Genomic DNA, 21598 nt, shown 5'->3' on the forward strand with positions numbered 1-21598 from the left:
GAACTGAAACTTAAGTCCAATATGCAATTTACTTTGGAAAACGAAGTTTTTCTAACATGTTCCTTATTCAACTTTTTATAAAGGCTTTTCAAACAATTACAGCATTATCTTTTTTTGCTTGAATTAAGTGTTTAACAATGTAAATATATTTCTGCAGATGCAATGTGTAATTTCAATTCACAACTATGATGATTACAATTTTTTAAACAAGAAACACTAGAAAACTAATTTTTAACTTTTCGTGTAAGACCTACCTTTTCTTTAGCAAGGAGTCACAATATCGTGCCAGCAACTCTGGAGATTTACTGGATGACTGAGCCATTTTTGTCACTGCATTATTATTTATAAATCGACCACAAGCCTGCAAATTACACAAGAAAGTCAAAGTTTTGAAATCCCCTAACTCAGAGAGATATAATGGTTACCACAGACATTAAACATACGGTACCTTATCTAGTGCAGCCACAAAGCCAGCATCATTGTTGAAGGCAGACATCACGAGAGCATTATATTTCTTATGGACATCCAACACTGTCTGTACATACATTTTTGGATCCTGAAAGAAAAAACAGTCTGTTGCTTGCAATGAAACTTGTTCAACTTTCTGCAAGTGTCTCCAAACAATGCAGGTGACCAATGTCCTCTTAAGCAGGTTTATAGAGTGAAAGTTTAAAAAAAAAAAAAAAAAAAGGGGGTGGGGTGAGGGGTAAGGATTAGAAGTATTATTTTAAAAATAGAAGTAGGTTCTAGACTATTAAGAGCATTCAAGTGACAAGGGAAACTTATTTTAGTCATTACTACAGTAACAGATATGTAATTTGCTCAGAGTTGATTTTTACATACTTGGACATGCTGAATGTACAATAATCACTGCTACTGCATAAAGTATAAAAGGAAAATCAACGATCTATTCAACCCGGCACTATGCAAGTGTCCAACAAGGACACGTTTTGAAGACATAAGTTTAATTAAAACCAGATATAAGTTTGTTGTTCAATCAACCACAATGTGGCAATTTCTAGAAGAAACCATGCAATTAATTTTTCCAATAAGAAGATCTTACTTTTGAATACTTTACTAGAATGCAAATTATGATTCATACTCCCAACAAAGTAAGCCAAAATAGAACCAGAAGCTAACAAAAAGGTTCCCGCTTGATCAATTACAAATACTGCAAGAAGGTTCAGGATCAAGAAACATTTAAGGCAAGCATCTCAGGAGCACATGCAAGACAAAAATTGAGTCTCTTGATCACAACAGGAAGTATCTGAAGATGCTAAATGTCAAAAGAGTACTGATGAGGTAAGGAAAGAAAAGTAGCTGTATATAGGTGTAGGGAGAAGTATGTTCAGAGAAGTAGGCATGATGGTTCCCAAGGGAATGCAATGGAGGTGGTGGCTCTTAGGAGGAATAGGGAGACAGGTGCAAGGAATTTGTGGAGGGAAAGCAGCAGAGGAGGAAGAAATGCAATGTTTTTTTCACTTTATGACCTGCCAGAAAGTCAACCACTTTGCTTAAAACACACAACTCTTTAGTTGTAGCTTCCAGAGTCCTCATGAAGCCACCAGTTTATTTTTGTAAGAGGTCATTTTGAAAACCAGATGATTTTGCTTCTGAAGTCAGAGCTCAGTTTTTTCCCCCTCATTAAGAGAATATACTCTGCTCTGCCTAACCTCCCTTTCCCCTCCATAAAACTGAAATGCCTTCAGTTATGTGAAAAATTATACATCTGATGACCTGAAATGTGTGTGTTTAAAGTAAGGCCATCGATTAATCACAGTTAACTCACACGATTAACTAAAAAAATTAATCATGATTAATCGCAGTTTTAATCGCACCGTTAAACAATAGAATATCAATTAAAATTTATTAAATATTTTGGATTTTTTTTTTACTTTTTCATTTCTACATTGTATTCTGTGTTGTGATTGAAATTAAACTGTATATTTTTATTACAAATATTTGCACTGTAAAAATGATAAAAAGAAATTGTATTTTTCAATTCATCTCATACAAGTACTATAATGCAATCTCTTTGTCATGAAAGTGCAACTTACAAATGTAGATTTTTTTTTGTTACATAACTGCACTCTAAAACAAAACAAAAGAATGTAAAACTTCAGAGCCTACAAGTCCACTCAGTCCTACTTCTTGTATCGCTAAGACAAACAAGTTTGTTTACATTTACAGGAGATAATGCTGCCCACTTCTTATTTACAGCATCACCAGAAAGCAAGAACAGTGTTCGCATGGCACTTTTGTAGCTGGCATTGCAAGGTATTTAAGTGCCAGATATGCTAAACATTCGTATGCCCCTTCATGCTTCGGCCACCTTTCCAGAGGACATGTTTCTATGCTGATGACACTCGTTAAAAAAAAATAAAGCATTAATTAAATTTGTGACTGAACTCCTTAGGGGAAGAATTGTATGTCCCCTGCTGTTTTACCCACATTCTGCCATATATTTCATGTAGTAGCAATCTCGGATGATGACCCAGTACATGGAATTTTTAAGAACAATTTCGCTGCGGATTTGACAACACACCAAGAAGGTACCAATGTGAGATTTCTAAAGACAGCTACAGCACTTGACCCAGGTTTAAGAACCTGAAGTGCCATCCAAAATCTGAGAGGGACACGGTGTGGAGAATGCTTTCAGATGTCTTAAAAGAGCAACACTCCGATGCGGAACCACCAAAAAAGGAAGTCAACCTTCTGCTGGTGGCATTTAACTCAGAGCATGAAAACTAATATGGCGTCGGTGAGCACTGCTTTGGATTGTTATTGAGCAGAACCCTTCATCAGCATGGACGCATGTCCCCTGGAATGGTGGTTGAAGCCTGAAGGGACATATGAATCTTTAGTGCATCTGGCACATAAACATCTTGTGACGCCAGGAAAAACAGTGTCATGTGAACACATGTTCTCACTTTCATGTGACACTGTAAACAAAAAGTGAACAGCATTATCTCCTACAAATGTAAACAAACTTGTCTGAGTGACTGGCTGAACAAGAAGTAGGACTGAATGGACTTGCAGGCTCTAAAATTTTACATTGTTTTATTTTTGAATGCAGGTTTTTTTTGTACATAATTCTACATTTGTAAGTTCAACTTTCATGATAAAGAGATTGCAGTACAGTGCTTGTATTAGGTGAATTGAAAAATACTGTTTTTTACAGTGCAACCCCTTTAATAAAAAATAAATATTTAGTGAGCACTGTACACTTTGTATTCTATGTTGTAATTGAAATCAATATATTTAAAAATGTAGAAAACATCCAAAATATTTAAATAAATGGTATTATATTGATAACAGTGCAAATAATCGTGCGACTAATCAAGATTAATTTTTTTACATCACTTGACAGCCCTAGTTTAAAGTTATTTAAATACTGCTCGGTGAGGCAATCTCAACCTCTGTGGATTAAAGTCAGGTGCCTCATTAAATGATCTCTTTACAATTCCAATTATGATTAATCAGCATTACTTTCTTTACTAAGAATACTGTACTAGTAAATTGTTGTAGATGAGAGTATATGAGAGAGACAGGTGGGGGAGGCTACATGTTTAAAGAACAAATTCTATTAGTGGAAAGGATAAGCTTTTGAGCGCTACAGACTTGGAAGGGACAAGCTTTTGAGCTTCACAGAGCTCCTTTTCATCAACAGAAGTTGGTCAATAAAAGATATTACCTCAACCACCTTGTCTCAATTTTATATAATCACTTTCAGCATACATAATACTGTACACATCAGGTAAAAAAGGGCAAACCAGTTCATGAAAAAGCTTACAAGTGGAGAGCACAAGTACATGTGATGCAGTACAGAGTAAAGAATATGTGGTCTAGAATGCTTCTTGAAATGGTAGGTTTCATGGTTTTTGAAAGGGAGGAATCTATTGAAAGAGTTAGTTCAAGCAAATGGGTCAACGGAAAAGGCAGCCCAAATTGAGCAGTGGGTGGAGGAGAAAGAAAGAAGTCTGGCAAAAAATAGCAATAATACAGTTCTATTACAGTTATTTTATTTTCAACCTACTATAACCATCTGAACGGTTTAGTCCTCAGCTGTTTTATTCTGAAGGAATATACACACACAGGACTATCAAAAGCATCCACCTCTCACAAAATGAGCTGTTAGCAGTCAGATACAAAACTATATCTGAAAAGATACTTGCATTTAGAGCAGCTTCTCCACATTTCTCAATAGCAGCTAGACCCTGATTATGAATATGCGTTTCCAAGAGTTTTTTCAGCTCTCCGAGGCCATCCTGGATTCGAGATACAAGGTTATACATGCGCCCCAAGTCTGGAAAAAAAGGAAGCCAATCTCTCTCATCTGTATTAATGATGATTTCCTTTCTCCCAACATCCCAATTCTGCATTTTTAAAGTGGCCAAAGAACTGAGCCACACATTCATCAACATATGCATACTTGTAAGTATTATCACATAACAAGCCAAAGAATTTACATTAAACAATTCCAGAGTAGTGCAAAGAACTAGATAGCATTGAAGGACAAAAACTTGCTAAAATAAACAATATTCTGAATAAACTACTTCTTATTTCCAGTACACTTATACACAAACAAAGAACAAAGACCAAGATATAAAATATAGTAAATGTTAATTTATGTCTAGTTTTCATAAAGTTTCTACATTTGAGAGGAGGTGTCATATGTCATACTTAAAGTTTAAAGTAGGTTGTATGTAAATTAGGCTTTTTTGCATCCAAGTCTTATACAATAGATCCCACTGCTTCAGCACCACCAGTAGTAACAGTGGTGGGAGTGCTAATGTAGCGTGGGCTCCAGCTGGCCACCAACATAAGCACTGTATACGTAATCCTGCTCAGAGCAAGTATGGTACTTAAAACCTCAGGAACCACCGGCAGCTCTCCTTTCTTTTAAAGCACGCTAACGCTCCCATTGGTGGGAACAAAACAGACTTAGCAACCGTGGAAAATATGAGGCAAAGAAACCAAGTGTAGACACGGCCTTGGAGCGAAACCTGAAAAAGTGAGTTATCTGCAAATTTTGTTACAGAGGAGTGCTACTGCCTCCCCAGTGCTACTGTTTCCCCCTTGTTTCAGGGGGGAAACATTCAATGACTGCTAAGTGTCAATAAATTCTGTATTTTGTTTTATAAGCCCAACTAAAAAAAAAAAAAGAAAAAAAAAGGGATGATTGTCAAGAGCCCCACTACAAAAAACTCAGGGTCACAGGATAAAAAACAATTTGCTCCTCATTGAACATCATTTTGCAATATGTTAAAGACTTATCAGTTAAAAACCCAACAGCTTGCAGCCCAGATTTTCCAGTGATTTTGCAGTGTCCAACTCAAAGGGGTGTGATTTCAGAGGGCAGGTACTCAGCTCATTCTGAAGATAAGGCCCCTTTCAAGATCTCAAGTTGGGTGCCCAAAAAACAAAATCACTAGTTACTATAGAAAATCTTGGCCTTAATAAATAGATACTCAAAGGTAAAGGACCATATTAGCCATTATGGACTAGGTACTACGAGATGTGATAATCAAATAGGGCAACGTTAGGCTTTTCGGCCATATCCTACCATTCAGTGGTGTGGAACTTTTCTGTACATCCTCTGAACAATTTATTAGAAACCTCAAATTACTGGATGTTCAATAAAAAGAAGTGATAAGACAGTAAAGTTGCTTGCTAATAGCAAAATACAAAAAATGGCGCCCTTTACTGCTCCTTTATTACCATGTGGAGCAGTAGTGATTTTTATATTAACGATGGCTAACCCTTTCCATTATAACTCTGTTTTCAGTTACTTATAACTTGGTGAACTTTCAGGATGAGATATATATATATATATATGACTGTCTCAAACTTATTCTGAAAAAGTTTCTCCGTATAGTTTTATATATACACGTCAGGAATATCCGATCCTCAGTTCCCTCTTCGTGTTTCAGGAGCCTGGTAAAATCTTTGGAGGACCTGAACAGTAATGCTATGTGAGAATGTAACTCATGCTGTTGCTAGCCATATCTCAAAAGTAAGGGGACAACGATTGTTGCCCTACACTTGGAAGTAAACGGAAGACAAATGCAACAAGCTTGCTGAAGCTTTCCTGGATTATAAGGTAATTTTTCCTAAATCATCTTATATCCAGTGTCCAATAAAGATTATTATTTCCTGCATTAAATGTTCTGATGTGCCTAGATACCGGCTGACTAATCCACACCATGTCCTGTATTATTACTTGCATAATACGTTTAAGCAATTACACAACACTTAAAGAGTGAGTGGTCTGTAATACAGTGTGCCTAACATACCTTATACACCGGACCCTCACTAGAACGTGGGGTTCGGGATCCATGCGCGGTACCGCGTTAACCACATTCTAGCGGGGGCCGCGTTATCATGGATCCCAATTTAAATGTTTAAATTTGGGATCCATTGCCGCGACCGCGCTATATGCGAATCCGCGCTCTAGCAAGGGTCCACTGTATATGGCTGTTTCCAGGGGATGAGCTATAGAGAATATATTATGGTGTGTAGCTATATAAACTTTTCATTGCTGAGTTTAAGATAATCTAAAATAGTTTACTTCAGTGTTTCATGAGGTTAGATCCAATGACTTGAGACTTGACTAGGCTAGATACAGATGATTTATATTAAGATTGAATTTCTGGGCAATAGGTTAATGCAGCTGTTTCTAGCCATGTTGAGTTACAAGACAATAGAGCTTAAAATGATCAAGGAACAATTATTGTCTGTTGTGCAAGTGGAACCAGTTTAAGAAGAAAGGAAACTTTTTAAAAAGTGGTAGCTGTGTAAAAGCTGCTCAGAGATTTGGAATCATAGAAGTCGATAAAATTAATGCACAGATACTGGTGGGGTGGATAAAGATGCATGTTTTAAGAAAATGTTTTAAGAAAGGGTATTTATCACCATATGGTACACACAAGAGCTCACATGAATCACTATAAGCTTAGTAATTTTTTTTTTAATTAAGTTAAAGATTGATTAGACAGAATTTTTCATGATTGGGGAAGAAATTTATATTTTCAGAAGGGATTTATATTTTAAAAAGGCATTAGTTTCTTATTGCTCAGTATCCATATATTGCAAAATTGCTTCAATTAGGTGAGAAACAAATTTCTGATTTACAGTGCTAGTCACTTAACAGCTATTATGAGAGGTAACTAGTGTATACCAATTTAGCTACACTTTCAGCTAGCAATAGTTTATTTTTTTGATCAATTAACCCCACTGATTTGTCCGATTTTTTTTTTTTTTTTTGGAAATCTTAGGTATGGATATTTTTAGTACAAATAAATGGTTTCTTAGCTCTTCTTCCGCTAGTGAAGGAAGGGGATCACTGGCCTAACTTCATCAGTTTTCCTTTGACAAAATAAGTAGTGTTGGCCACTCTAGTCTTCCATTACAGTTGTTGTTTTTAGTAATTATTTGTGTTATCTCAGCTACTTCACTCAAATTTCTTCAGAACTTTCAGATTAATACCTTCCAGCTCTGGTGATTTATCATATCATTTATTCAGTTCTATCGCTTTCTTCTTGAAATCTTTATTTCAGACAGAGCCCACCTTCATTTCCTGTAAAGCTTAACTCTAGACTGATGTAACCTCCTTCATCAACATCTATGGTGAAGAGTTCTACAAAAACAAATCACTTAGCTGTCCCGGTCTTTCACTGTGCCTTCTGCAAGACACTAAATCATGGCATTTAGGAGGGCCACTGTCTCTCCCACAGAAGTCTTATACCTATTACACTCCAAATAATTTCTCCAGAATATTCCTTTGGCAATTTATTTCTCAAATTCTCTCTCTCAGCTCTTATAGTCTCCATTTTCAATATTATCCACTGAAGTTTACTTTCATTTCTAGTAGCATCACTTAAGACCCATTTCCTCTAATAAAAAGGATCTCTTTTTGCCTGAATTAAAACTACTTTTACCTTACCATTCAACCACTTCCCCCGTTTTCTTATGCATTCCATCTGTGACTCTAACCAGTATTTTGAGAAGCCATCAAGTTGATCATATGGATTTAATTTTATTAACATTTCCAATTTCTCAGATTTTAAAATTTCTTTATTGAGTGTTAACCCTATCTGTTGATGTAACCCCAGCAAAGACATCAAAGTTAGCAATATTATGATCACTAGTACCATTAAGGGGCATCATCTCTGAGAAACTCCCAAACTGAAATTTGAACCAACTCACCTTCATTTTTGTCAGCATCCAGTAAGTTCTGAAACTCTGTATGAAAAATCTCCAAGTGTTTTTCAATAAGTACTTGCTCGCATTTTCGTGCTAATTCATCCTGCGTGCTTTCATGGAGATAAACCTGAACTCTACGCTGTTCCTCCAAAAGACGAGCTTCTGCCTACAGAACAAAGATACATGTACTAATGTATAACAGCAAGATAGAACAGCAGTAAAACCAATGACGACAGTGTAAACAGAGTTTAAAAAAAAAGTATGTTGATGTAACATTATACCTGTCTATTTAAATACAGAGAATATAGTTCTCACAGAAGAAATAGTGATTCCTTTTTATTTATATGTAATATTTTGTGTTAGTGTCCATGTCATTAATTTTATATCTTAATCTGTTGAAACAGAAAAAAGTCACTGAGAAATTATTTTCGTCCTATGCCTCTGAACAGCAAAAGTTTTCAAAAGAAATGAGAAAGCAACCAAGGCAGAGCACCTGTACAGTTTAAGACATCAGACTTTCCAGCACACTGTTAAAAATAACCATGAACAGAAGGACCTCCACACTTACACAAAAATTGACAGACAAAAATAGACAATTTTACAGTATGTGCACAACATGGATTAATTTGAGTGTTCGTAAGTATACAGGATTACATATTAAAACGCTCCAAAATTCATAAACTGCACCAGCATTTATTTTGATCCGTGGAGCCCTCCATATATATGTTTCTGCTCATCCAAAATCCAACTGTCACTAGGGAAATAGTGTTTATTCCAAAATGTAAAACTGAATTTATTTGTACAGCCACCATTTTAATCTCTGTTTTGTTTGTAGAATGTGCTAAAGGTTCTCTTTATGATCAATCTGTAAGAACAGTATGTTAGATGATGGGGCACATGTGACCCCCCCCCTGCTGATTACTGATATTTTTATTAAAAAACCCATCACAATAGAAGAGAAATTAGAAGACAAGTTTATTCATTTTCCTAATACTTAAATGTATGGACTAAGCATGAAAGACAACATTAGGGATAAGATCACACAGAGTTTTAAACCTACACATTAAACAGAAAGTTCTTGTATAAAATAAAATTTTCCAATTATGCAGACACCAGTCTTTAGCGAAACCATTGCTATAAAAAGGTATTACATGTGCATCATCTCTTCTGATGACAGGCATGTGAATAACAAGCTTCCACAGTTACAACAGTAAGGACTGAAAATATTAAAAACAAAATCAACAGAGTTTTGAAAAGGATATAAAGCCCCATGGCTTGAGGGGAAAAGCCAACTTCTAGCCAGTGGGGATAAGGAATCAACCTTCCCTACAAGCAAATAATTCTTTAATTGCCCAATTGCAACGTTTACTGCACCTTCTTCTGAAGCATCTGGTACTGGCCAGTGTCCAGAATATTGGACTAGGACAGCTGGTTTGATCCACAGCAATTCCTACAATTTTATGAGTCAAGAGACTCCATTGCTTATCCCTTTCTTTTTACAGGTAGCACTGTATCAAGAAATGTATCCCTTTTGACTGATACAGTCAACTTGAAATCTATTCATTTCCAAAAAACGAGCTCAAAATAATTTCTGATACTGCACTTGCTCAAGTCCCCCTGCCAATTTCTGTGCTTTCATAATTCTATTTTAAGAAGCATTTCACAAAGCAAGAGGAGGGAGAGACATCCACAAAAACAATAATGGAAATAAACTGATCATACAGAAAAAATACACAAAGTTATAAAAACAGGAAAAAGTAAATATTTTTTTAAACTGTTGTTAGTTGAAACACCTAAAATTATTACAACAGTAGACAAAAAACCACAAACTGAATTTGTGATTTTTAAATTTGATGGGGGTCTCTATGAATCCATCCTTTTCCTATGGCTACACAAGCCATCACAGCTTTACTCATCCCCATTTCCCATGGAGTGAGAGCACATTTCCTCTCAACTCAGCAAATCTATCTGCATGGCCTAAATGTCCATTTGTCAACTCCAATTAAGAAACTGACTGGAACCCTCTTACATCATTAATCACATCCGAACCTCCACATGCTGAAAAGTTTGTGGACACCAATGTACTAAAGTAATGTGGGTTTAGAAATTATTGTACAATACCATTTATCCTCACTGAGAATTTAGCACATGGCAGTTAAGCATGAAAGCCATTTGAGCCAATGAAGTGCAAATAGCTTTTTGTGGTCTCACTTTACCAATACAGATAATTGTTTCAAGCCCCTTTGCTGACATTTAGCTGGGTGGCTTGCAACAGCCTTCCTTGCACCTCTTCAAGTCTGTCTCAATTGATGCCTTACACAGCAGGAAACTGCTTAACTATATTCTAATTTACCATCTGAGTAAGTAATTATGGGGAGAATGATTCTGTTCCAGGCATTTATATTGCACAAATCACCACAGTATATGAGCACAAGGACCGTCTGACTAAGAAACTGAAGAAAAATTAATCCTCCTGTGATGTTGGAGTCAGAATACTCCAAGGACACTATATATACACACACTAAAGAGCAAAAAGCAGGAGAAATAATCTAATACCTACTCACACCTAAACAGTTCTGGTAACTTATGTGGGTATTTCTATCAGTGTAGCCAGAGCATAGAAAAGAATTAGCCAAGAAGAAATTTATTTCAGTGATCTAGTATCTAGCCCCAGTGCATATTGGGCCACATCCTTTGGTCTGTATGTGTTGTGTGTGTTCCATCCCCCTTTAGACTGATGTCTAATGTGAAGTGTTTTTGGTTTTGTCAGCTGAATTCTTATGAGGGTGTTCCTTCTGTTCAGATGGGATTGGGAGGTTGATTTCCATGTTGGAGTGTCCTCTATGAGGAGGAATTCAGATGGTGAAGGTGGTCATGGACCCAGAGTGTTAGACTTTGCCCTTAAACTATGATTCCCAGTAAGGCTGTGCATTTTCTTTCTGAAGATTTCGTCTGCCCTTGGATAACTTTCATCTCTCTCTCCAGGCCTAAAACCATCATCTTGGAGGGGAACAAGTATCCCTTTGTGTAATTTTCAGGTCTCCAAGGTTGTCTGGGATCCTGTTAAATTCTGTAAATTTGACACTAATCCCTGGTTCTTGAAATAGCTGCAGTGACCATCAGCTTTTTTGATGTCCTGCAGTGAGGAAGCCTGGATGAACCCATTGTTTAGACTGGGAATCACTGTACTGGGATTCCTTCACTCTTCAGTGCTGTAGCTAATACTGCCTCTATTTTTATTTGTGTGTGGTGTGGTTCTCTCACTCTTTTTTTTTTTTTTTAATTATTTAGGGAGGCCAGACAAAGCCAGGGTAATAAATAAAAAGGGAAACAGGAATCACTGATCCAACAGTTATTGGGAACATGAAGATAGATGTTTATGAGGTTGACTGATACTCAGTAACTACCCCAAATCCAATGATGCTAGGATGGCTTTCAATGTATCCATTTTGAAATTTTTGTAGATCATCCATTTTAAAATCAAGGACCAAGCTACCTCCTTCCAGTCTATGAGGTATAATGAAATGGCATAGAAAGTGCTCTTGGTACAACTATAACTAGGAACATGGTTTCATTAGAGTGCACAAAAAGCTCTATTTTAATCAAATGGGAAGGAAGACAGGATCACTTTGAAGAGTGGGGGAATCTACTGGAAATCTATATAACAGCCATTATCCGAGAAAAAACAAGATCTATTTATTCTGCATACAGTAAGACTGACGCAAGGAACCAGGCTGGAAACTGTCAAAGAATCTTTATCCAACTTGTTCCTAATTGTCAGAGAGACTTGCCAATGAAACTATCCAAGAATTTCAGTTCTTGACTAGAGTGATTTGTAGGGTCCGTTACCCTATAAGATCCAGAAAAGCTAGATTATTTAATAATCCACTTCTATGGGAACCAGTTTGGTAAGGAAGTGGTTTGATGGTTGTTTTCCTTGTGTTTTTTCAGTGTTGTCTCCAGGGCCTAAGTACACCATTTAGGTGCCACTGACTTCCAAAAACACCACTCTGTTGGCACCTAAATCCCCATGCCACCTAAATTTCTACCAGTTGGCATTTGCAAAGCCACCAAAGCCCTGATGCTTCCCCACAGCTAATGAGCAACTTGGACCCTACATAAAATGAAGTTACTCAGGGCTCCTTGTGATGAAAGCTTTTGCCTCAGTTGTTTGAATTAGCTTAAAAAGGACGGTTTGCAGAAAAACCTCAGGAGGAGGTTTAAAATCGAAAAAATTATAAGTTGCTTAATTGGACATAAAAGCGTAGTGGTAGTATCAGGACCCTTTGGGATGCTTAGACTAGTAATTAGTTTTAAGAATAAATCTTTGAATAGAAATTAACTGTAGTATAAATTAGAAAATCCAGTAATGGATGGTGATGTAGTCGAAGATTCCATTTCTAAGGCACATAGGGGTCCATTACCTATGATGTAATAATTTCACTTCCTGTGATGCAATGGTAAATTCCACTTCCTATGGGGGATTGACTCAGGAATACATGGGGCTTCCAAAGAGGAAGTGGGTAGGGGGCACCCACTGGTCAGCTGAAAACCTCCCCTAGGAATATATTGTAGCCCACAGGAATACATGGGACTTCCAGTGAGGAGGAGGAGCTACTAGTCACATGTTGGTACATGTGACTGGGTGTAGCTGGGCACAGAGCCAGCAAAAAGCTGGAAGTTGATTGGCTGAGTCTGGGTGACCAAGTCGTACATAAGGGCGACAGACAGCAGGCTAAACCCTGTAGTGGCGTCAGGAACCTGGAGGAGAGAAAAGGCTTCAAGACTTGAAAAGACGACGACGCTTAAGGAACAGCGGCAGAAGCCTCAGCGGAACCCTGCAGAGAGAGCGCTGCCTGAAAAGCAGCTATTGCAGCAGCAGCAACCGCAGAATTCCAAAGTTGCTCCAGACAACGACTGCTTCCGTTATCCAGCCAGCCGGGTGCCACTGCAGCAGCTAACCCAGCAGCTACCAAGCGGGCTTCTGTCTCTTCTACCTGAGGAGCTGTTTTATCTGAGGAACAGGCAGCCGCTCAACACAGGAGCCAGCAGCTAGAGACCACTGGTGACAGCAGTCAACAGCTTGCAAAGGAATAGCCACTGGCAGCCATCGCACTCTAATTGTGACAGAGTAGAAGGACCAAAGATGGTCTCAGAGATTTTTAAAAAGCTTTTGTAAGTTTAATCATTCTTTTTATTTGCAAACAAAACCCATACACTTTTGGATAGTAAATAAGCTGGCTGGCTGTGGTCTGAATGAGATCTTCCCCTACCCATCCAGTAACTGCCCGGCCAGTGCTTACTGGATGTTTAGTTTAGTATTAAGTATTTGGTATTGAAAGTCTGATATATTATTATGATTATTATATTGTTACTGTGACGTTGCACTCCATAGAATATGCTTTATGCAAAAGGTCTCTTGTAAGGTATCATTACAAAGCTTATAATCTACTAAGTGTGTTCATCCTATTTGTATGAACGTATCATTCTTGTATCTGAAACTAGAAATATGAAGTAGTACTCTGAAGTCCTACTGTAACTATGCAAAGTGTGGCCATTAATGGTGGCTTGAAATCTTGGTGGCTCCCATTAAGTAGGACAACTGGTTGTAAATGGCTCCGTTTACTTGTAAGCCTTCCTATATATATATATGTGTGCCAGCCAGTGGGTAATGAAGTCTCACAGGACATGTGGACATGTCACATGATACTGGAATTCATGTTAAACCTGGTGCTTTTCCAGTTAGAAAGAAGAGTGGGAACCCAGAAAGGCACAAAGGATTCCCGCCTTGTGTCAAAGATACACGGGGGTGGAACAAAACAAAGGGGGTGGCCAGTCATGAGGTTACCACCTGGGCTCGAACTAACAAGAACTGTACCGGGGAAAGGACTGGGCCCAGACTAAGAAGGAGTCTAGTCTGTGAAAGAAGCTTACTGGAACATTTCTGAGGGTGAGATTTACCTGTATTCAGTTTCTTAAATGTATTAGGCTTAGACTTGCGTGTTTTGTTTTGTTTTGCTTGATAACTTACTTTGTTCTGTCTGTTATTACTTGAAACCACTTAAATCCTACTTTATATACTTAAGAAAATCACTTTTGTTTATTAACAAACCCAAAGTGATTAATACCTGGGGGAGGAAACAGCTGTGCATCTCTCTCTATCAGTGTTACAGACAGCAGACAATTTATGAGTTTACCCTGCATAAGCTTTATACAGAGTAAAACTGATTTATTTGGGGTTTGGATCCCATTAGGAGCTGGGTGTCTGGGTGTTGGAAACAGGAGTTCTTGCTGAGCTGTTTTCAGTTACGTCTGCAGCTTTGGGGGCGTGGTTCAGACCCTGGGTCTGTGTTGCAGCAGGCTAGTGTGTCTGGCTCAACAAGAAAGGGTTCTGGAGTCCCAGCCATCAAAGAAACAGGATCAGAGGTAGTTTCAGCACATCAGGTGACAGTCCCAAGGGGCTCTCTCTGACTGAACCCATCACAGTTACGTTACAGAGCATTAAGTGAATGATTATATTGTCATATGCCATAGTCAGTGAGAGTGTCGTTTGTACTGTAAGTGCCATTCATTCTTTTAACTATAATCCTTATATTGATCTCTATTATTTTACTGTAACCACTCACTTCTAAAATAAAATATGATTCCTTGTTTTTGAAGATTTAGTGCTTGATTCTCTATTCTTGATTGGAGGGCTGTATCCATGCCCTTTCAAGGGAAAGCAATCTAGCTGTGGCTTTTCCTGGCAATTCCTTTAGGGCGGGTCACAACCTTGGTTACCAGGTTAGATAAAGTAAGAATTGAGGTTTTAAATCAAAAGCAGTGTTTTTAGGCAACATCATTGGTATAGGATAATTGAATCAAATCTTCCGGTAACAGCATAGGGCATTCTCAAACTAGGCAGGGGAACACTTATCTCACCAGTGGGGCTCAGTCCCGCAGGCAGGCTCTGAGCAGACCTACAACCCGATACCAGTCAGTCCTTGAAGCAGAAGGTCCAGATGCAGGCCACTGACTAGACAGCTGGGCAGACTAGCACCTATACACAAGACAACCAGAGGCACACAGAATGTGGAGCAACCATGATATAAGTATCGAGCAGGAGACCAAGAGACAGTTTTGGCTGCAAGGCATAGGCTACCTAAGTGGCTAACCTGGCTTAGATGCCTAAGTCCAGGAGAGACTTTGCAGCTGAGGATCCTGAGCAGAGGGAGGCGCCTATCTGTGGTCCATTAGCCAGGTGCACCTGGCTAGCTGCTAAGCAGCTAAGCCTCTCTCCTCAGCTTCACTCTGGCTAAGCTTGCTGGCTTCTGTGGATCCCTTTCTTAGGTGTGTAAATCTCCATTTGCATTGTAGAGAGAACCTAGGCACCTACCTTAAGACCGATGATCCCCCTAAACAACAGGAAGTTAGGTATAGCAACAATGAGCAGATCAAGACCTAAGTACCTTTGAGGATCTGGACCTGTGTCTCTTAAAAAGAAAGGCAAGTTTTGGTGGAGATTGCTTCAATTCTCAAACCAAGCAATGATTTTAGAATGCAATATTCAGCCCTTTTCCTGTTTAGACTCACATTTCATCCTCCATATTCTCTCATGAGCCTCAATCATTTTGGGAATCCATATGGATTTCAGCTGCAGGCAGGACAAAGGATTTGAGTGAACCAAGTCACAACGAAGTGGTCACCAGATACAGGGCACATTAACATCTGCCATTTTGATGCGTATATCAGCTCATAGGTTGCACAATCGCTTTTTGAAGCTTGGCAGAATAAAAAGTGCTTGAAAGAGTGCAGATGATAGGCATCAATTAAAGCAAAAATGGAAAAGCCACAAAGACTTGTTTTTATATCAAAAGAGGAGACGATATATTGTCTTCACCAATGTACCTGGACCATTGGGGAAGAAGCATTTGAAATATCTTCACACTGCAAACCAAACAAAAAAATCTCTCCCTGCCATGCTGGAATAACAAATGCTTTCAAAGGGAATTCTGCTGAACTTTCCCTAAAACCTGCTTCTTGATGAAAAGGGGATTTTGCCTGGCTAATGAAGGCAAGGCCTAACAGTGTAGGCTTTTCAGTACCGTTTATGAGGCCAGCTCCCAGTACTGGAACTGAACCCATGAGCCTGTAGCCCCGAGACATAATTAATAGCTTTTTCATTGGAAAATTTGACAGGAAAATTTATTCCATCTCCTCTTTTGGTTTGCCCATTAAGGAGAGATTCAAATAACTGTAAATACATTGAAGAGGGAGGAATTTCAAACCAGCTAAAAGCAACAAAGATAGGAATAAGAACAACTCTGTCCAAATGGCAGTGGAAAGACAGTAAGTAGTTTTTACTTTACAACAGTAATTAGCATCTTAAGAACTCAAATATCTATACTAGTGCTTACCTCTAATAGACAGCTGGATCCAGGAAATAAGCACTGAACTCCAGCTACTTAATAATAGCTCACCTTTTTCATATATTCTGTGACTGGGTTCTGTTGCAAGAATTCAGTACTTTCTCTTGTATAAAACCTCTCTGTGTCAGCGAGAAACTGAGATTCAAAAGACTCCTTATAGACAGTTAGTGTAGGTCCCTTCGCAAATGCATCATCTTCATTCAGCCCCAGTTCCACTAAAAAACAAAGTACACAATGATTAATTTATTCTACGTTAAATGATCTACTGTACATTTTGAGTGTTTAGTTCTCTATGCAATTAATTATAAATCCCAGAAGTGCATCCTTAATTCTAAACTAATAACGTGCACCAAGAGACGCCTCAATTAATCAGGAATCTATTCTGTATAAAAAAAATTTAATTCGAACAACTTCATTAAGGATAGATGAACTTGTAGTTGTATGCTTTTTTTATTTTATATATGTATTTTTACATACACATACATGGTTCAGAATTTATTAGTAATTGCAAGTTCGTTTAATAAAAATAATGAAGTCATAATACATAAGAACTCACTCCAGTGTACTACTATTAAATTTGCTGAGACACAGAGACTACTCTTTTCTGGCAATTTAGCAAGAGTGAGGATGAGCAATGTTTGACAATTATGAAATACATTTAATATATATACACTGCAAGGAGGATCGTGAAATTTGTATTATATAAAGACATACAAAGCACCAGATGCTTCATGGAAGAATTTCTGAAAAATCTTTGGAAATATTGAGGGGGAAAAAAATCCCCAAACATCCAAGATTAGTACTAAAACCAGCCTAGACAACACAGTTTTATCTTCAAAACCAAGTTCCAGAGCAGAAAGCCCAGGATGGACTGAAACAAGGCAGGCAAAAGACCCAGGGACTTTTATCAGAATTAGTATTTCTAACCAAACCACAATTTAGACCTTCATAAAAGATCTATGGTTATAGTACTTATAACCAGAATATTTAAAGCACTGATAGAGAAAACTAAAACAGACAAGAAGCGCAATCATTTTTCTCATAATAGTGAATCCAGTGAGACAGTTTTACTATTTGCATTGTTTGTTAAGGAAAACTGTGCTATAAAATTACTTAAGCTCAATTCTTTAGAAGTGTTAAGAAACCAGTATTTGGAGTATATACTAAAAGAAGGGGTTTGAAAAGAATAAGCTCTTTGTGGAATTTTTTGCATATTCTTGGCAGCCATTACAGTAATTTAATATGGGTTTACAAAGAGAAATTTGTAATGTTTAACATGTAAATAAAGTTTAATACTTTAAAACAGTGGTTTTCAACCAGGGGCACATATACCCCTGCGGGTACGCAGAGGTCTTCCAGGGAGTAAATCAGCTCATCTAGATATTTGCCTAGTTTTACAACAGGCTATATAAAAAGCACTAGCAAAGTCAGTACAAACTAAAATTTCATACAGACAATGACTTTATATATATATCGCTATACATAGTATACCCTGAAATGCAAGTACAATATTTAAATTCCAATTGATTTATTTTATAATTATGTGGTAAAAATGAGAAAGTATACTTTTTTTTAGTAACAATGTGCAGTGACACTTTTGTATTTTTAGGTCTGATTTTGTAAGCAAGTAGTTTTTAGGTGAGGTGAAACCTGGGGGTATGCAAGACAAATCAGACTCCTGAAAGGAGCACAGTAGTCTAGAAAAGTTGAGAGCCACCGCTTTAAAAACCATGTATAGTATTTTTATTGTGCATCTGAAATATAAGTCAGTTCCATGGGGAACACTGAAATTTAGATTTTTAAGCATAAATTAGTATAAATAATAATTGATTACAGAAACTGTATAACATTATGGTTTCCATAGTCAGTATCACAGAAACTAGCTCAAATGTCAACTTTCACATTATTCGTGTCAAAAAGGAATTTTCTTTTAAACTTTCAAATTGTTTGCATAAATAAATTAGACGCACACATAAACTAACATTCATTTACTCCCCTGAAGGACACAATATCAGAATTTAATGTAAATGAAAAAAAAAATCCATGTTTGTGTTGCAGCTCATATTTTTGTTCCAAAACAACATTTTTGTTCCAACTACAGCATAGTCTTCTTAAATAATTTCTTAACAACAATGAAATGGAGGTTATTACTTTTAACTGGCGGTTCTTTGAGGTGTGTGGTCCATATAAGTATTCCACATGTGGGATATACATGTGCACCAGGTGCCTGAGAAAAGATCTTGTTATGATCTTTTTTTTTTTTTTGCAATTTCAAAAATCCAGAATTTTTTTGCAAGCAGTGTCTGTTGTCCCGCACACAAGCCATTGCTCTTCTCGTGCTCCAAACAGAAGGCAGAAACGGTTGCGTGGGCCGACATCACTCCAGTTTCCAATTCTTACTGTAATTCAAACATTCTGCAGCACAGAGGGTGGATAGTAGAGCACACATCTTGAAGAACCTCCAGTTACAGGTAAGTAACCTCCATTTCTTCTTTCAAGTGATGGTCCCCTATATGTATTCCACACGTGAGAGATTAACAAGCAGTACTGAGATGGAGTGGGTAAAAGGACGCTGAAGTGTAGTTGACTGTAGTACTGCTGCCCTCACAGCTGCATCCACAGTTGATGTCTGGACCAGAACATAATGTCTCGTGAAGGCATACAAAGACCTCCAAGACGCTGCCCTTCATATCTCTAGGAAGGTTATATCTCTCAGCAATGCAGCCGAAGTATCTTTACCCCCCTTCGGAGAGGGAATATAAACTAGTTGGTAAGAAAGGGTAATACAACCTGGGATTCATTTTGAAAGTCTCTGCCTTGATATAGTTTGACCCCTTGATTTCTCTGCTATGGAAACAAATTGTTAAGGTATCTTTCTAACATCCTTCATTCTTTGCAAATAAAAAGAGGAAGTCCTTCAGATGTCTACAGAATACTATCTCTCTTCATCTGAGACAAGTGGATTACCTGACTCATGAAACTTGGATACTACTTTAGGAAAGAATCTAGGGTGAGGTTATAACAAGATCTTTTCTCTATAGAAAGAATTATAATGGTGGGTGCACCAGGAGTGTGCCGAGCTCAGTGACTCTTCTGGCTGACATCATGGCTATTAGGAAGGCCACCTTCATGGACAGATAGGCCACAGAGCATGTGTCTAGAGGCTCGGGGGGGGGGGGGGGTAAAGTGAGTGACGATAAAACAAAATTGAGGTCCCACCAATGTGCAAACTTCACTAATGGTGGAAAGGATTTCAGAATCCCCTTCAGAAATCTAGTTGTGACAGGATGAGTGAAGATTGTACTGTTGTCCACTGGAGGATGGAAAGTGATGATCACTGCTAAATACACTCACAGAGAATTGAGCACAAGGCCTGAAGACTTAAGTATAAGCAGATACTCTAAGAAGAAATGATCCAGCAGATTCTGGAGACAAGATTCTTTGTGAGCCCAAGAGAAAAAATTCTTCCATTTTCCTGAGTAACAGCTTTTCTGCTTTGGTTAAGGATGGACTGCAACCCTTTAGAACACAAGTGCTCTATTTCTGACACCCATTCAAATGCCAGGCCCTGAGTTGCAGCGGTCCTGGATTGGGGTGCTTGAACCTGCCCTTGTGCTGGGTTAGAAGGTTTGGCAATGTGAGGATGTTCATAGATAAGTGAACTGAGAACTTCAACAGATCCATAAATCAGAACTATCTCAGACAGTTGGCCCCAGTCAGGATGACGTAAGCTCTGTCTTCATAGATTTTCTGTAGACCCTGTGATATCAATGGGATGAGAGGGAAGGCATACCCCAGGAGACCCTTCCATGATACCAGGACAGCATCTTCCATCAAACCCTTGCCTAGGGCTGCTCTGGAGCAGTACCAAGTAAGTTTCTTGTTCTCTCGGTAGGCAAGAAGTTCCCAGGTTGGAATTCCCCATTGGGCTAAGATGTCGTCAAGAACTGAATTGTGAATCTCCCATTTGTGATTGAGGAAAAGTGTCTGCTCAAGCAGTCCATTAGGGAGTTTTACACCCCTGATAAATATGTTGCTAACAGGGTTATGTGATGGCTGGTTCACCAATTCCAGGGTGACTGCCTCAATGCACAAGGAGGGAACCCCCCCCCCACACACACACACACTTATATAAAATACGATTGTCATGTTGTTTGAAATTATTTGGACGTGTCTGGATTGGGTGAGTGGGAGGAAGGGTTTGCAAGCTCAATGGACTGCTCAGAGTTCTAGTAAATTGATAAGCATATGGGACTCCCATAGGATCCAGATGCCTTGCTCCATATGATAACTCACATGAGCAACCCAACGAAAGAGGGAGGTATTTGGGTTCCTTGGGAGCTGCTGTGAGGAAAGGGACTCCCCCACGAACCTTCTCTGATTTTGTTCACCAGACAAGAGTCTAAAACTTTGGGTGGAACAATCATCTATCATTTATATTGCCCTTCTCTGGTGCGTACATGGAGAGAAGCCAGGCTTGTAGGCAGCAAAGATGAAGCCTGGAGAACGGCATCAAGTATGTGCATATGGCCATGTGGCCGAGGAGGGAAAGGCAAGTTTTGATTGACGTTCTGGGTCTGACAGTGACCTGATGAATCAAAGCACTCATGGTCTGAAACCTCTTGAGAGATAGATACATTTTTGCTGTAGTCGAGTCCAACATATCACTTATACAATTTATGAACCTCATGGGTGTTAATGCGAATTTTTTTGTGATTGATGCGGACACCCAGGGAAGTCAGAAGGTTGAGTACAACAACGGTTGCCCGCTGGACTTTCCTTGTAGGAACTGCCCATCAGAAGCCAATCGTTGAGGTAAGGGAAGACTGTAAATCCCTCTCTTCTCATCCAAGCTGCCACTACTGAAAAGAACCTTGTGAAGCTCTGAGTGTTGAAGCTAGACCAAAGTGGGAGGACTCTGAATTGGTAATGCTTGTGATCAGAGAGGAACCTGTGGAAACTCCTGTGGGTTGGGTAGAGGACTA

The 21598-nt window shown here is 38.4% G+C and overlaps 1 protein-coding gene across 1 annotated transcript in view; it reads right to left on the reverse strand.

The window, feature by feature from the left end:
* Positions 1 to 21598, reverse strand: part of CUL1 (cullin 1) — an 84625-nt gene that overhangs the window by 14745 nt on the left and 48282 nt on the right. Inside the window, exons 7-11 of the mRNA XM_084621933.1 lie at positions 16665 to 16828; positions 8209 to 8371; positions 4176 to 4306; positions 449 to 556; positions 255 to 361 (exon numbers count right to left, since the gene is read on the reverse strand). Of these exons, the coding sequence (XP_084478059.1) occupies positions 255 to 361; positions 449 to 556; positions 4176 to 4306; positions 8209 to 8371; positions 16665 to 16828 (673 nt within the window). The remainder of the gene's footprint in view (positions 1 to 254; positions 362 to 448; positions 557 to 4175; positions 4307 to 8208; positions 8372 to 16664; positions 16829 to 21598) is intronic.

This window comes from Lepidochelys olivacea, assembly GCF_965140295.1.
Source record: "Lepidochelys olivacea isolate rLepOli2 genome assembly, chromosome: 2".
Taxonomy (NCBI): domain Eukaryota; kingdom Metazoa; phylum Chordata; order Testudines; family Cheloniidae; genus Lepidochelys; species Lepidochelys olivacea.